Genomic DNA, 18422 nt, shown 5'->3' with positions numbered 1-18422 from the left:
AATAATAGGGGAACATATCCCAAATAACCCCAGATTCATATATAAAAAAGCAAGAAATGTGGAAAAAAAGCGAGAACCAGACAGTAAGTGGGGGCAAAAAAGCAAAACCACAAGCAGTTTTTTTTCCATGCGGCACATGTGGGGGTGTGCAAAAAATTGAAAATAAATAGGAAACAACATACAAATATGCAAATAAAAAATGAAAGGATAGCAAACTTGGTTACATATAACATACGGAACCAAATTACTTGCAGAAGCCAGGGGGTCATATATGTAATAATATGCCCATGAAAAAAGTTATATATAGGACGTAAAAAAAAAACTAAGTAAGAGAATATGGGAACCCATCTATAACCTCCAGAGAAAATATGAAGGTCATCCCCTCTCAAGACATTACAAAGAGAAACATGGGGGAAATAGTAATGGTACCACATTTAGTGGAATAGAGATCGTTAACAAAGACAAAAGAGGGGGGACTTTATTAAAAAAATATCCCGTGCAGAGACCCGCTGGATCTTTAATCTGAATGCAATAGCACCATCTGGATTACATTCAGAAATCAAACAGTTTGCCTTTGAATGAAAGCTAGAATGCAGAAGATATGCAGGGGTTAAATGAAGGAAGAGAAATAGACCTATATAAGCAGCAGGAGGAGACCGAACTAGTATCCCTGATGAAGAATAAAGTTTTATTCGAAACGCGTTGGGGTAATTTTGGTCCTCCTAACCATCCGTAGCTCAAACCGTGATGTCACACAGCGCTCCGTGTGAGCGCGAGCGAGCAAACTTTTCAATTAGAGCTGTGCCGCCGGCCGGGGCAAGCTCACTAAAAGTGATAGGGTTTAGCCTCCCGATCCCCTTCATGCTGATGTAAGAGCGAGAGAAAAGACACCAGTACACAGTTGAATAAACAAGAATTCAGGAACAGGTAATTACCAATCTGAAGTTGTATAGCTATTGTGTATTGTGTTTTCAGGGCACTGAGAGATAGTGAAGGTGGACAGGGAGTGCATCGCGCAGTACCACAATACAAAATACACGTGTCACTTGTGAATAGCAGCGGCGGCGATACCGCTGTGGTACCGCAGCATCAGTAATCAGGAGGTGTAAGCGTCTGTGCAATTGAGATAAATAAGGAGTGTTTTAAATACCTATTTTGGCATCTCCTGCTTCCATAAAAACACAGCTCTCAGTGGAGTGAATGTCTCTTCAGCTCCTGTCTCAGGTGAATAATGATTCCAGCAGCTCCTGCTAGGGGAATTCCCACACTGGCTGTGTGTGAGGATAGCTGTGATTGGTGAAATCTCTTGCTGTGTGAGAAGCTGGCTGTGATTGGTCTAGACTTCTGCCCAGCAACAACAGATTAACACTATGCTTTCTGTTGTTTCTGCTGTGTCACTGAGCTTACCTTACACTATAAAATGAATCTTAAAGCATATTATCTTTTCTGTTTCTGTGAACACAAAATATAACAGTTATGTGACATCCAAAACATAATGTCACAGTAAATAACTCTGCTTTTGTCTTTAACACATAAACATAGGAACTGTATTTAAGTTATTGTCAGGTCTGGCTATATACACATATAAGCTATATTAGCAACTTAGGATAGGTCTTAGTTGGCCAGCTGCAGTGAGCTAGGCGAGTGCGCTTATCAGTCACGATCCCCTCTGCTGCGCTGAACGTCCTTTCGGACAGGACACTCGACGAGGGGCAAGCCAAGAGTTCCATGGCAAATTGTACCAGCTCTGGCCACAGGTCAAGCCTGCACACCCAGTAGTCCAGGGGTTCCTCGCTTATCAGAGCGTCCACATCGGCCGTTCACCCGATGTAGTCAGACACCTGTCGGTCTAGACATTCCCTGAGGCTGGATCCGGAGGGGGGCTTTCGATGGGTTGGCTGCAAGAATGATCTTATATCTGAAGTGACCAACACATCTTAAAAACCGCCCTCTTTTTACAGGTAGGATTGGTACCCGCACCTGTTTCGCTGTGGGTGGAAATTCCTCTGCCAGCGCCCGCAACAGCAGAATGCAGCATCTCTCACAGCAAGGCCTGGAAATGCTGCATTCTGCTAGCCCTCTGTGATGCTGGTAACATGTCTGCCATTTTGTGTTTGTACTGGGGGTCTAAGTACGTTGCCACCCAGTACTGGTCCTTGACCTTTATGCTTTTTATACGGTGGTCCCTCTTCAAACACTGGAGCATGAAGGCCCCCATTTGCGCTAAATTGGAAGCGGTGGAGCGCCCTTGCTCCTGCTCATCGTCCAGGAGAATGTCGTCCTCAGTCTCCTCCCCCCAGACAACACCAGGGATCCCCGAAAAGTTTAAAGCCTGCTCTTCTTGCTCCTCCTCCTCCCCCCAGCCACCATCCTCCTCTGACTCCTCTTCAGACTCCTGTTGACTTGTCTCAGATAGAGTAGCCCCCCTGGGAATTCATTCAGCATTGCGACTTCCTCATCTTCCAGCTCCTGCTCCTCAGCGGCTTGATCAATGACACAACGCAATGCACTCTCCAGAAAGAAGGCATAAGGTACGATGTCACTGATGGCGCCCTGGCTGCGACTGACCAGTTTGGTGATGTAACGGAACGCCTAGCACCCCGACCGGGTACCTCCGTCGATAGATGCTCCTAGTGCTTTCCGAGGACTCCAAGCACTCCACTTGACACCATACGCCCTGCAGACCCCACGAACCGCCGCAGCTTGGTTGGGGTCTCACCGTCCTCCACCCACGCTGGACCTACTACAAGGCTCCAGGCTCCAGTGGGTGAACCTCTCCTACAGCCAGAGAGCAGGAACAGCTCTTACAAGAGCTAGTAGTTATGCGAGGGGAGTATAGCAAATCGTCAGCGTATAGCAATCCCCCAGTTTGATCAGTTATCCAAACACCAGTCTCATCATGATGAAGGATAAAACAGGAACACTTTATTGAGGGCTACCCGCCCGTATTTATGCAGGTCCCCATCTGGTGGCCACGCCCTTAGGGGACCAGAATGGAGACTGCGACACAGGACAGATATGCAGAAATTCAGGATACACAGACACAACACATCCCCACAATGCATCATGGTTTCCTCCTCTCTGCCTGGCGACACCCGAGGAGCAATCCAATTATGTCTCAGGACAAAGGGAAAACACCAATACACACGTGGAGACAACAGGACAGGAATCACCACCCAAACACACAATGGCACACCCCCACAGCAAACACAGACATTTAACATATCCCCAGATAGCTCAAGTCTGAGTGCATATCATTAGGTGAATGGCACTCAGAACACACGAATACAATAATATTAGCTATCTGGGTGCCCTCACATAACATACAATTTAACCAAACGCATAATAACATAAAACACAATTCCAAAGACAGATTTAAGCTGTGTTTTCTTTAACGTTAGTATGGGCCATAATCCTGAGGCAAGAGGCTAGCAACCAGCCCCCTCCAAAACACCGTGGCGAGGTTGGTTTCGTCACACATCTCCCCCTTCCAGGGAAGACTAACCAGATACCTGACCTCACGGTCAGTACCTGAGTTAGTCTGGCAGTCCAACCACAACCCCATACTGGACCTGTTGAATTTTGGGGCCTGGCTCTGTTCCGTATGTCCCCAGCTGTTGAGTGGGCATCTGCGACTCCTTGCTGCCTTGTGGTTCTCCAGCTTGGAGCTGTAGGTACTTGGTGGGCAGAGGCCGACTGCGCTCTGCCCAGATGCCAGCTCTTCCGCTGGGGTAGCCTGTGGGATGTCCGGCTCTGAAGAAGAGGGTAGGGGAGGGCAGAGGCCGACTGCGCTCTGCCCAGATGCCAGCTCTTCCGCTGGGGTAGCCGGTGGGGAGTCCGGCTCTGGAGAAGAGGATAGGGGAGGGCAGAGGCCGACTGCGCTCTGCCCAGATGCCAGCTCTTCCGCTGGGGTAGCCTGTGGGAAGTCCGGCTGTGGAGAAGAGGATAGAGGAGGGCAGAGGCCGACTGCGCTCTGCCCTGATGCCAGCTCTTCCGCTGGGAAGAAATCAGTGGGTAGCGCAGGCTCATCCCCTGCCCCCAGAACTCTGTTGGGAAGTAGCTGGGAAGGGGAGGGCTCGCTTACCTCCTCCTCCTGGTATCCTTGCGGAGATGGATGGGGATCTGGACCAACTGTCCAGCATCCCTGTAGGACTGGCACCGAGCCCGCGGTCTCATCTGCGCCCATGCAGAGGGGCTTGTGTTCCCCTTTTCCCGGTATCTCCAGCTGCTGGTGGAAGGTGAGGCCGGTTCCCTCTCCTCCCCAGGACTCTGGTTGCTGTAAGGCAGAGGGACCCCGCATCTCCTCCCCCTGGAACTCAGGTTGCCGCTGGGGAGAGAGACCGGTTGTCTCCTCTCCCTGTGAAATGCACTGCCGCTGGAGATCTGGGCAGGCGGCCCAGCATCCCTGTAGGGCCAGTAGAGAGACCTCGGTCCCATCTCCACCTGCCTGTTGTGGTTCCTCACAGGACCAGTCTATGAGGACCCCTACCTCTGTAGCTGGTACTGAAGCAGGGGATACTTCAGTCGGGTCTTCCCAGCTGTAGGGTTGTAGGTCTGGGACTGCCACCCAGCTCTCTGGCAGTGTATATTGGGACCGAATTGAGCTGAAGAAGTATTGGTAGTCCTGCTCCAGCTCCCACTCCTTTGTCACTAAAGATGCCAGGTCTTGTCTCACCTCTCTCGCTGTAGCCCAATCATGCATAGCCTCTCTGTAGTCATAGATATCCCAGAACCGGGACCCTCCAGCATCTCCGAACTCCGGTTCTGCGAAGGCCTCAAACAACAGGCCAGGGCCATCATAATCCTCACCCTCGGGTCTGTCGTGCTCAGCCATCCAGGGAGAGTGCCGAATCACATACCACCAGAGTGCCTGGTAGGCGTCATCTAGCCAAAGCTCCTTCCATACCAGGCTCTCCAGTTCTGTCACCCACTCATTCAGGGGCTCCTCTCCCAGAAGGGGCATTCGCAGGGCCACTCGCATCCGCAACTGCTGCTCCTCACTGGGGAGACACTCGCCCCGGCGACGCTGTACATCTTCCAGGGCCTCGTGCCAGACGCCTTTCCGGACTGCATCCCTCCAGTCCGGGTCATCATCCTCCTCGTAGTGGAACGCTGTTCGAAGACTAGCCGATTCCATCCTGCTGTAGCCAGGGGCGCTGTACGGATACTAGCGTTGCCCTCAATATACTCCACGAACGGTGTCTCCGAGCTGCTTCTCCTCACACTAGGACGCCATCCCACTGCTTGCCACCAATGTAACGGAACGCCTAGCACCCCGACCGGGTACCTCCGTCGATAGATGCTCCTAGTGCTTTCCGAGGACTCCAAGCACTCCACTTGACACCGTACGCCCTGCAGACCCCACGAACCGCCGCAGCTTGGTTGGGGTCTCACCGTCCTCCACCCACGCTGGACCTACTACAAGGCTCCAGGCTCCAATGGGTGAACCTCTCCTACAGCCAGAGAGCAGGAACAGCTCTTACAAGAGCTAGTAGTTATGCGAGGGGAGTATAGCAAATCGTCAGCGTATAGCAATCCCCCAGTTTGATCAGTTATCCAAACACCAGTCTCAGCATGATGAAGGATAAAACAGGAACACTTTATTGAGGGCTACCCGCCCGTATTTATGCAGGTCCCCATCTGGTGGCCACGCCCTTAGGGGACCAGAATGGAGACTGCGACACAGGACAGATATGCAGAAATTCAGGATACACAGACACAACACATCCCCACAATGCATCATGGTTTCCTCCTCTCTGCCTGGCGACACCCGAGGAGCAATCCAATTATGTCTCAGGACAAAGGGAAAACACCAATACACACGTGGAGACAACAGGACAGGAATCACCACCCAAACACACAATGGCACACCCCCACAGCAAACACAGACATTTAACATATCCCCAGATAGCTCAAGTCTGAGTGCATATCATTAGGTGAATGGCACTCAGAATACACGAATACAATAATATTAGCTATCTGGGTGCCCTCACATAACATACAATTTAACCAAACGCATAATAACATAAAACACAATTCCAAAGACAGATTTAAGCTGTGCGGCCGGTCTGTTTTCTTTAACGTTAGTATGGGCCATAATCCTGAGGCAAGAGGCTAGCAACCAGCCCCCTCCAAAACACCGTGGCGAGGTTGGTTTCGTCACAGGTGATCTCATCAAATGGCCGCAAAGTCTGCATGCGCCGCAAATGGGCAGCCACTGGACCAGTGAAAAGAAACCAAGCTCCCCAAAACCTGTCCTGCCGCAGAGTTCGTACAGGTAGTCGTTAACGGCACGTTTCTGCTGGAGCAGCCTATCAAGCATATACAAGGTGGAGTTCCAGTGCCTTGGGCAGTCACAAATCAGACGTCTGACGGGCAAGTGGTGTCGCCGCTGAACATCAGCAAAGCGAGCCATGGCCGTGTAAGATATTCTAAAATGGCCAGAGATTTTCCTGGCCTGCCGCAAGACATCCTGGACCCCGGAGTATTTAGCAACGAATCGCTGCAAGACTAAGTTCAGGACGTGTGCCATGCACGGCACATGTGTCATTTTGCCCTGTTTCAGCACGCTCAACAAATTGGCACCATTGTCGCACACCACTTTACCAACTGTCAAATTGAGCAGGGTTAGCCACTGATCGGCCTGTGACCGCAGAGCTGAAAGGAGTGCAGGACCGGTGTAGCTCTTGGCTTCCAGGCACAACAGACGCAGCACAGCATGGCAACGTCTCACCTGGCACGTCGAATAGGTTCTGGGGAGCTTGGGGGGTGCAGTGGAAGAGGGGGTAGCAGTGGAAAAGGAGGAGTCAGCCGAGAAGGAGACAGAGGATGCAGTAGGAGAAGAAGAAGTGACAGGCCTGCATGCATTCCGTGGCAGTAACATCAAATCCACACGGGTGCCACTGGTTACATGGTTGACGATCTTCAGAAGGTTCACCCAGTGGGCAGTAAATGTTATATACCTTCCCTGCCCGTGTTTGCTAGACCACGTGTCTGTGGTTAGATGTATCTTGGCACCGACATTGTGTGCCAGAGATATATTAACTTTCCGCTGAACGTGGTCATATAGTTCAGGAATGCCCTTCTTAGAGAAATATTTTCTTCCGGGACCTTCCATTGCGGTGTGCCAATGGCCACAAATTTTCTAAAGGGAGTCCACCAATTTATATGGCAGTAGTTGGCAGGCTAGCAGTTCCGATAAGCCAGCGGTCAGCCGTTGGGCAAGAGGATTGTCCGGCGTCATCATTTTATTACGCTCGAACATTTGGGCCACGGAAGCCTGCCTTATGCCAGATGAATGCGAAGATGGCACGGTGGAAGGTGGACTGGAGGACAAATGGGAGGAGAGAGGAGAAGGAGAAGAGGCAGGACATGGAGCGCCGGGAGTGTGGCTTTGTGGCTACTGACGGCGTTGCTCCCACTGGGCTCGGTGATGGGAGGCCAGGTGCCTTCTTAAGGCGGTCGTCCCTAGGTGAGTGTTGGGCTTACCGCGACTTACATGTTGACAGCACAGGCTGCAGATGCAGCACTATTATCAGCAGCGGACACGTTAAAAAAAGCCCACACTGTGGAGCCATGTGCCGGCATCCTGGGAGCGCAAGATGTGACTGTGCATGGTGGATGGCTCGCTCCAGATACATTTGCAGTCTGCTTATTGCCTCCAGTCCTGTGCACTGTAAGTTCTGCCTGCTTCTCCTCCTTCTCCTCACTATCTGCTGCTCCTTCTCTCCCTCTGAACTCCCCTTTTCTTCCTCTCTTGTGGGCACCCACATAAAGTCCAGCGACACGTCATCATCATCACCTTCACCACCACTGACATTAGATATCTCGGAGTAGGCAGCAACAGCGGGTACCACCCTCCTTGGGCTGATCTGCGTACTGTCGTCAGACTGCTGGGTGGCGGCTGTTGCTACCTCCTCTTCCTCATCAGATGCCAAGAATGGCTGCGCATCGGTATAGTCTGGGAATGGTTGGGAAAATAATTCCTCTGACTGGAGGGGCTATGGTGGTGGTGTCTTTGGGTGTGCATACAGCAGAGAGTAAGGAGGGTGCAGATACATAGGATGAGGAGGGTGCAGGAGCGGAAGACTGAGTGAGCCACTCAACCAACTCTGGTGCGCCCTTTGAAGTTATCGCACGCACCTTCTCCAACTTCCCACTTAGGCTCCGGCCTGGTCCACCTGCCCGACCCCTACCACCCCTGCGGAACGGCCTGCCTCTTCCTCTGCCTGTCATTTTCTAAATGACCCTCTGCCTAAGTCTGTAGAGAAGGTAGAGAAGAGCAGTATTTGTGGAAGAAGGTAAATTGCAGCCCTCAATCAGTATTTGGCGGAAACAGGTATATAGCACCCCTCAATCAGTATTTGGCAGAAACAGGTATATAGCACCCCTCAATCAGGATTTTGTGGAAGAAGGTATATTGCAGCTCTCAAGCTGTTTTTTTTGGGGCAATAGGTATATCACACCCATTGCAAGTAGCTACTCCAATAGCGTTTGTCCCTCTGTATAGCTGCAGTATTGCAGCACAACTGCAAACAACTGCTGCACAATACAAATACACTATAATATACTTTCTATGTTTCTATATATTATAAGTATATTACACCCCTCTATATCACACCTATCAATAGCACACCTATACTAGTCCTTAACAGGACTTTGGTGTCCCTAACTGTCCCTGCTCTAACATGCAACCTCTCCCTACACTGGCAAAACACATAATGTAAAATGGCTGCCACATCAGGTTCTGTTATAGGTTGGAGGGGTGTCCATGTGCTGAAACGTCTCAATTGGCTGTCCTGTCCCACCTGTTGGATGTGTCATGGGTCAAAGTTCAGCGCTATGCTAAAAAATATGGAGCGTGCGAATATCGCCATATGTTCACATGTTTGGCGAATCGCGAATGCGTAAATTTAGCCGCGAACTGACCGCCGGGCGAACCACAAGGCCATCTCTATATCTAAGTACCGGAAGACCCGTTTAAGTGGCTTATAGACGCTGAACTGTCTCAATTGAAATTAATCGTCAGATTTGACTAGAGGTGTAACTATAGGGGGTGCAGGCCAATTTTTGCACAAGGGCGCTGGTGCCCGGGGGGGGGGGGGGGGGCAGTGGTCCCACCACCATGTAAGACAACTTGAGTACTGCAAATGGCACATGGTAGATGGTTGCACTGTTACAGTTGTTGCACTGGTAGCTTCAGTTTACGGCCCTGGCACCGGAGGCATGGATCTGATCATGTTAGTGTTCCCGTTTTGGCAGGGATGATGGAGCATCCCGGCAGATGTCACACACAGGTATTATATCTATTAATATACTAATAACATATTCTGTCCTTACACTGAGCTGGGAACATGCCGTCATTTCTGGATGATTCATCGTTAATAACCTGCCTGTCCACTTACTGGTAATATTGCACATAAGAGGCCGCCTACGTCTAAGTCTATTTACTAACCTACCTGGTGACCTGCCATTACAGCTCCTACAAAGGTTGTCACCCAGCTGTCCTGAGGTCCCGCACTGTATACAAGACCTGGGGATGAATTGCTGTATAAATAGGCAGGTTGGTCATTTAGTGGGGTGGGCCCTAGCCCCTTAACTTTCCAGTGTCTGCCACAACCCCTCCCTTTGAGTGACATTGACCGCTTGCCTGCCTCCTTATCCTGTACATGTGCTGTAGTTTCATGATCTGCGCATGCGCGGTACATCTCTTTTGAGTTTTCCAGCTGCAGAGATGATTACTGTGCATGCGCTGATGCTGATTATAGAATCTGTGGTGCATATGCAGGATTAGGCTACTTTCACACCTGCGTTGAGAGCGGATCCGTCTGGTGTCTGCACAGACGGATCCGCTCCTATAATGCAGATGATGGGATCCGTTCAGAACCAGGGAACGGGATCGTTCTCTGCTGGCCCTGTTTGAATTCAAAATATCGCGCCTGCACCGTACCCGTCTTTAATCGGCGCAGGCGCACTGAGAGGCGGCCGCTCTGTCGGCCGCTCCATCCTCAATGCGCCTGCGCCGATGACATCACATCTACACCCGGCACAGGCGCATTGAGGATGGAGCGGGCGAGAGAGCGGCCGCCTCTGTGTGCCGATTAAAGACAGGTACAGCGCAGGCGCGATATTTTGAATTCAAACAGGGCCAGCAGAGAACGATCCCGTTCCCTGGCCCTGTCAATCACACAGCGGAGGGGGCGTCATTAGGATCGGAGGATGCGGCTGCTACCAGCAAGTAGCCGCCATACTTGCTGGTAGCAAGTTAATTTACATATTATAAAAATTGCTTTTTAACAAAATCTACTGAACAAAAATGAATATTTAGCTTATGTATAGGGAGCTCGCAGTGTAGGGATTATTATTAACCAAAAAATAAATAAAAAAACGGTTTAGTGGGCTGACAGAACTTGCACTGGTTAGTACTGTGTAACTGCATTTTATATGTTGTGATAGCCAGTTGATTTGCACTGTATTTGCGAGGCTCCGTGAAAAGGTTTAATGAATACTGAGAGACTTTGGGGACTTTGAATGAGAAGCTAGTCATTTTCCGCAACTGCCATTGGGTTTAAAGAAGAGCATATTTTGGAGGTAAAAAGCTAGACTTGTTTGGAGGATAGATTCAGAGCTTTTGGCAGCAATCCCATCATATTTGACATCAAGAGTATAGCAACATGCTATTCCATTCTTGCTGTCAAAATTACTGGAAACCATGGCAGAACCCAGATGGACTCCATTATTAGTCAGTCAGCCCTGTGACCAAAGAGTCGCCCGGACTACTGAGTTACAGACCGTGGGCCTCCACCCTTTGACCAGGTTACTAGCCTTCTGGGAGAGAGAAGGACAGCTAGCTCAGGCCTTTCCTCAGCATCAAACCCTTCTTCTGCCAGGAAGAAGACTGGAGAAGCCAGCCCTATGCCTCGCCTGTATTGTTCTGCACCTGAATTCCTCCAGTAAAGAAGCACACTGGTTAACTGCAGACCCTGACTCTCTGGACTTAATTCCCATTGGGGTGCACCACACCTTACTAACTCTTCTGGAGGGCAGCAACACATAATGACACCTCGACGGTGTCCAGGGGACCCAGCGTAGCGTTGGGGCCACCCCCAACCCGGCCACTGCTTAGTTCCTATTCCTATTTTTGACACAGGAAATAACCACACAGCCAATCACTGGACACCGTGGTTAACCGTTCAAGCCAGTGATTGGCTGAGAGAACAGAAGGTAGAGACCAATGTGGACCAGGGAAGCTTTTTTTAAATGTTAATGACTAGACAACCCCTTTAAGGCTGAAGATATAAGATGCAAGCCTAGGGGTTTTGTGCCATGTTAAAGGGCTATTCTTCTCTCAGTCTTTCATGGCTGAGATTGGAGTAACCTTCTTAAACCATGGCCAGAGTGGATGGAGTTACGGAAACAGCTGGTTGGCTGTTGGTTAGACATTTGGTGGACCCCAACCTTCCCCTTGCTTAAAGTAGAACCAAGCTGGTTGATTTTACTTAGTACTGAGACTACTGTTGAAATCTATCAATCAGTATCGAAGGCTATGTTCACAGCTGCATTGGAGGATAGATTCAGAGCTTTTGGCAGCAATCCTATCATATTTGACATCAAGAGTATAGCAACATGCTATTCCATTCTTGCTGTCAAAATTACTGGAAACCATGGCAGAAACCAGATGGACCCCATTATCAGTCAGTCAGACAGATCCAGCACCGTTGTGAACAGAAGCCATGGTGAAGATGTCAACAGAGCTAGTTTGGTTCAGCAGAACCACATGTGGTCTAGCTATAGTAGAAGCCCTAAAACTGTCCTGTATTTTTTTAAATAATTTTTTATTTATTCTTTGTGGGGTTTTTTTTTCTCCAGGATGTCTTCAGAGGAGAAAAAGGCGAAGGAGGGACTCATTGAGTTTTATTCCTCATACCGGGAACTCTTTGAGTTCTTTTGCAGCAATACGACCATTCATGGTGCCATCCGTCTGGTATGTTCCCGAAACAACCGCATGAAAACCGCTTTTTGGCTCGTCTTGTTTCTGGCCACCTTCGGGCTGATGTACTGGCAGTTTGGACTTCTCTTCGGACAGTACTTCAGTTACCCAGTGCGCATCAACGTAAACGTCAATTCAGACAAGTTACTTTACCCGGCTGTGACTGTGTGCACCCTGAACCCCTACAGGTAAGGCACAGGAGAGGCAGCAGTGAAATAGCTGAAATATAAGTGGACAGAAACTAATCCCAACATTAGTCCCATTCTTTAAAGAACATCTGACAGCAGGATAACACCCTATTAAACAAGATATACTGCCTGGTAGGGTTGATCCTTCTGATGAAACAGATACCTGTCTTGTGAAAATCGGTTGTGGTTTCCCAAGAAAAAAAGCGTTATTCTTTGTGCAGATGAGAGCTTCAGTGCACCGAGGGGCAGGGTCTGGACCCCTGGCATTCCAGTGCTGGCCAGGCCCCTCAGTCCGCTGAAACCCTAATTTTTTTCTCAGGAACGCCGCCACCTATTTTCACAAGGCAGCTATTATTGATATCAGCAGGATCAACCCCCTCACCACATATCTTGTTTAATTGGGTTGATCCTGCTGACAGGTACTCTTTAAGGGAAGGCCGTCGAAGCCATTTACAATTAATTAAAATGACTGGTAGGAGTGTGAAGAACGTTAGCAAATATACTTTTATTGATGTGTGCCATGGTCTAATTACACGTATAATAAAAGCTTTTTCTGATTATGCAAATGAGTTTCCAGTGGAGCGGTCCCGATGGCAGAAGCTTCTCAGGTTGTCGGACAAAATCCCTGCTCCCACCTCCATCTCTGTCTTGATTGATGACACCATTGCTGTCTGACCTCATTGCCTGGAGAGTAATGCGCATGCGCCATCCCGCTGTCGCCAAGTGCACTCATGAGGCACTGGAATTAGTGACGAAGGCATGAGGCAGGGATTGTGCTGGTGGCGCATGTGCAGTGAAGCCGGGGACAGTGCATCTCACTTTACTGCGCATGCACTGCAGATCGGCCTCATACAGAGTCGCGGTGTATTGTCTGGCTTCATCGGCACAATGCACATGTGCCCGGAGCCACCGAACACTAAGCCCAAGCTGCATAATGACACGCTGGTGGTTTAGTGACCCCAAACCTACCGAAAGGTTCCCTCTAAACCGCATCAGTAACAGAAATAGTCAAGTATCATTTAATGGAACCATTGGATGGTGCCAGGTTGTAGACTACGTTGGAGGTTGCCCTGTGCACCCCCGTACTACTCAATAATACGGTGCTCAAATAATACCACCATACAGTAAACACATCACAGCTCTACCTTATGTGACGTTCTCTAATAATACTGCTATACAGTATCTAAATCATGCTGTTATACAAATAATATTAGGTTTCATGGTGGAGCCCCCTTCAGCAAGAATGGCTGATGTGTCCATAGGCTCTATGGCTGGCTGTCACGGAAGGTGTACAGAAAACTAGAAGACACAAAATGAACATCCGACTGACTGGATCCAAAACTAAGGAACAAAAGAGAGAGCCCTGCAACAGACCTGGCTCTCTCCCTAACTGCTCAGCCTATGCGAAAATCCCAATGGTAGATGATCGCATATCCTCGTACCTCGACTGTATAACACCTGAACACCCTATAATAGTGAGGGGACACAACCACCGGCTCCCTACACTTGATACGGAGGGAGTCAGGGTCACCTGGGATCCAGCAAACAGGAAAACACTAATGAATGAACAAAACTAATCTGTAGAAGACTCAGTAGTAGCATCAGCATGCACACACTCCAGGAAGTAATATAAACCGCAAAGTGATGCAGTATGGGAAGGGATTTAAAGGGATGCAATCAGTGCAACTACATGACAGCTGAGAGAGGCTAACGAGATGAGAAAATGAAAGCAAAACAAAAGGAACCTCAAGGAGGAGGTTCTGAAGGACGTCTGTCAGAGCTTCTCAGATGTCTGGTGGTGACACTGGCCCTGTGAATGTGATTTATACGTTGATTGGTAGATGAGCATGACTAACGTTATTTTGGTCCCTCTTAATCCCCAGATACCAGGCTATCCAGAATGACCTAGACAAACTGGATAGGGCCACACACGAGACTCTTTTAACCCTATATGGGTATAATTATACTAATGAACATGGAAGGACCAATACGAATAGGAGGAGGCGTGAAGCCGAAGCACCTCTTCCTTACCCTCTTGAAAAGATACCCGTTGGAGGAGAAATACTTCATAGGCGCGCCCGAAGTTTGGACAACAGTGAAAATGAAACAATGGAAGTCAAACGACAGGACTGGAACTTCGGTTTTAAACTGGTGAGAATACCTAGCTAAATATGGTAGAAGCAAGCAAAATAATCTAGAGAGCTTGATCAAGACTTTCTGTTGTATGATGTTTGATCTAGATTACCTAATCATGCCCTTCTGATCTAGAATGATCTAAAGTGTTTGAAACAGAGAACCTGATTTAGATTGCCTTATCAATAGACTTTCATCTAGAGTATCTGATCTACAGTGCCTGATCTAGTAAATCTGATTTAGATTACCTAATGAAGAGCTTCAGGTCTAAAGTGTCTGATTTAGACTGCCTGATCTAGATTGCCTAACCAACGGTCTCTAATCTACAGTGATCAGGAGTTTTTGATCTAGACCTCCAATCTAGCGCGTCTGATCTAGACTGATTAATGAAGAACTTCTGATCTAGACTGTCTAATTTAGGGTCCATAGATTGTCTAACCAATAGTTTGTGATCTAGTGCATAAAGCGTTAGCCTACAGCAGATACATTATAAATAAAAAATAAAAAAAGTTAAATTGTAACTGCCTAAAGGAACTTGACAATATTTTTCTTTTCATTATAAATATAATAATATTTAACTGGATCTTCAGTGAGAACTGTCAACAGTATAACAATTTAAAAAAATAAATAAACTTTCGAAAATCAACTTTTTAATAAATCCAACCTGCAAAAAAGAATATATCAATTATATAAACCCTGAATTGGCGCTACAAAATGCATAAATGTGTAAAATAAGTGATATTCCCTTTATAATCCCCCACTGCTTCAGTCGTTTCCAGGTTCCCAGCCAGTCTCTACTTCCTGATCTGAAAGAGAACTTCTTCTGTTGGATGAGACCAGGAAGTAGAGACCAGGAAGTAGAGACCTGGAAAGCATTAACATGGGGGGGGGGGGGGGGAAATCGATGAGGTGAGTGTGACCAAAGTTTTTGGACTATTTGTTTTTTACTTACTGAAGATATGTTTTCCTCACAGTGTAATGATACAGGAGGAGACTGTTACTACAAGACTTACAGCTCAGGAGTAGACGCCATTCGGGAATGGTATCGTTTTCAATATATTAATATCCTGGCTAGAGTTCCTAAAACAGATAACACCAATGGGGAGCAATTGGAGAACTTCATATTTTCCTGCAGATTTAATGAGGAGCCCTGCCTGACCGACGGGTAAGCAGCAGAAAAAAGTTTCATCAGTAGTCATGAAATTTATAGAACATGACTGTGAACAAGAGATGGCTATAAAAAGTAAAAAATAAAATAAAAAAAGTATCATTAATGAGTTAAACAAGACACTGTCATAACAAGCCAGCTTTGTCACAAGTCGATTGCGAAATTTCTAATCTAAACTATGATCTACATGAGAGGTTATTGTGACGTGGAAGACTCTAGAAGTAACCACAGCTCAGCCATTCATCATGTATCACATAACATCAGCTCTGTCATCCTCTGATCAACTAAACAGCAAAATAAATGGTGTGTAAAATGTCAAAATAACAATTTATTTTTCATACCACCAGGAATTACTCACACTTTCACCATCCGATCTATGGAAACTGCTACACATTCAATCACAATCGTCCTGAAAGTGAAACATGGAACTCTTCTATGCCGGGCATGAAAAATGGTTTGTCAAAACTCAATCTATGTAATCCAAAACTATACCTTCTATAATACTGCTCCTATGTACAAATATATAACTACCATAATACTGCTCCTATGTACAAAAATATAACTACTATAATACTGCTCCTATGTACAAGAATATAACTACTATAATACTGCCTCCTATATACAGGAATATAACTGCTATAATACTGCCTCCTGTGTACAAAAATATAACTACTATAATACTGCTCCTATGTACAAGAATATAACTACTATAATACTACCTCCTATGTACAAAAATATAACTACTATAATACTGCTCCTATGTACAAGAATATAACTACTATAATACTGCCTCCTATATACAGGAATATAACTGCTATAATACTGTCTCCTATGTACAAAAATATAACTACTATAATACTGCTCCTATGTACAAGAATATAACTACTATAATACTACCTCCTATGTACAAAAATATAACTACTATAATACTGCTCCTATGTGCAAGAATATAACTACTATAATACTGCCCCTAAGTACAAGGATATAACTACTATAATACTGCTCCTATGTACAAGAATATAACTACTATAATACTGCCTCCTATGTACAAAAATATAACTACTATAATACTGCTCCTATGTACAAGAATATAACTACTATAATACTGCCTCGTATGTACAAGAATATAACTACTATAATACTGCCTCCTATATATAGGAATATAACTGCTATAATACTGCCTCCTGTGTACAAGAATATAACTACTATATACTGCTCCTATGTACAAGAATATAGCTACTATAATACTGCTCCTATGTACAAGAGTATAACTACTATAATACTGCTCCTATGTACAATAATATAACTACTATAATACTGCCCCTATGTACAGGAATATAACTACTATAATACTGCCTCCTGTGTACAAGAATATAACTACTATAATACTGCCTCCTATATACAGGAATATAACTGCTATAATACTGCTCCTATGTACAAGAATATAAATACTATAATACTGTTCCTATATAAGAGAATATAACTACCTACTATAATCTATCCTCCTATGTACAAGAATATAACTGCTATAATACGCCCTCCTATGTACACGAATATAACTACTATAATACTGCTCCTATGTACAAGAATATAACTACTATAATACTGCTATGTACAAGAATATAACTACTATAATACTGCCTCCTATGTACAAGAATATAACTACTATAATACTGCCTCCTATGTGCAAGAATATAATTACTATAATACTGCTCCTATGTACAAGAATATAACTACTATAATACTGCCTCCTATGTACAAGAATATAACTACTATAATACCGCCTCCTATGTACAAGAATATAACTACTATAATACTGCTCCTATGTACAAGAATATAACTACTATAATACTGCCTCCAAGATGAAATGTGATATTTGAAGTATATTCGTTGTCTTGACTAATTAATTATTTTTTCCCCCCTTTGTCTTTCAGGATTAAGTCTTGTCCTGCACATAGAGCAGCATGATTATATTCCATTACTATCAACTGTGGCTGGAGCACGTGTCCTGGTCCATGGTCCCAATGAACCAGCCTTTATGGATGAGGGTGGGTTTAACATCCGGCCTGGTGTGGAGACCTCTATTGGCATGAGAAAAGTAGGTTCAATGCTAAAATCTACATATAATGTATAAAAATAAACATACGGGAACTAACAGGGATATTTATTCTTTTAGAAAAATCTCATCCATATTGCAGTACGGGACAGATACAGTTGCAAAAAAAAGTATGTGAACCCTTTGGAATGATATGGATTTCTGCACAAATTGGTCATAAAATGTGATCTGATCTTCATCTAAGTCACAACAATAGACAATCACATTCTGCTTAAACTAATAACACACAAAGAATTAAATGTTACCATGTTTTTATTGAACACACCATGTAAACATTCACAGTGCAGGTGGAGAAAGTATGTGAACCCTTGGATTTAATAACTGGTTGAACCTCCTTTGGCAGCAATAACTTCACCCAAACGTTTCCTGTAGTTGCAGCTCAGACGTGCACAACGGTCAGGAGTAATTCTTGACCATTCCTCTTTACAGAACTGTTTCAGTTCAGCAATATCCTTGGGATGTCCGGTGTGAATCGCTTTCTTGAGGTCATGCCACAGCATCTCAATCGGGTTGAGGTCAGGACTCTGACTGGGCCACTCCAGAAGGTGTATTTTCTTCTGTTTAAGCTATTCTGTTGTTGATTTACTTCTATGCTTTGGGTCGTTGTCCTTTTGCAACATCCATCTTCTGTTGATCTTCAGCTGGTGGACAGATGGCCTTAAGTTCTCCTGCAAAATGTCTTGATAAACTTGGGATTTAATTTTTCCTTCGATGATGGCAATCCGTCCAGGCCCTGACGCAGCAAAGCAGCCCCAAACCATGATGCCCCCCCACCATACTTCACAGTTGGGATGAGGTTTTGATGTTAGTGTGCTGTGCCTCTTTTTC

General features: G+C 46.2%; 1 protein-coding gene across 2 annotated transcripts in view; it reads left to right on the top strand.

Moving 5' to 3' along the window:
- SCNN1A (sodium channel epithelial 1 subunit alpha) overlaps nt 1-18422 on the top strand; it is a 98597-nt gene that overhangs the window by 36053 nt on the left and 44122 nt on the right. For both annotated transcript variants that reach the window (XM_044297669.1, XM_044297668.1), the window contains exons 2-6: nt 11869-12177; nt 14061-14328; nt 15285-15475; nt 15826-15932; nt 17413-17576. In XM_044297669.1, coding sequence (XP_044153604.1) covers nt 11870-12177; nt 14061-14328; nt 15285-15475; nt 15826-15932; nt 17413-17576 — 1038 coding nt within the window. In that variant the 5' untranslated portion in view covers nt 11869. The remainder of the gene's footprint in view (nt 1-11868; nt 12178-14060; nt 14329-15284; nt 15476-15825; nt 15933-17412; nt 17577-18422) is intronic.

Source organism: Bufo gargarizans, chromosome 6 (genome assembly GCF_014858855.1).
Source record: "Bufo gargarizans isolate SCDJY-AF-19 chromosome 6, ASM1485885v1, whole genome shotgun sequence".
NCBI lineage: Eukaryota > Metazoa > Chordata > Amphibia > Anura > Bufonidae > Bufo > Bufo gargarizans.
Note: the sequence above shows the minus strand (reverse complement) of the source record. Positions and strands in the feature narration are given on the sequence as shown.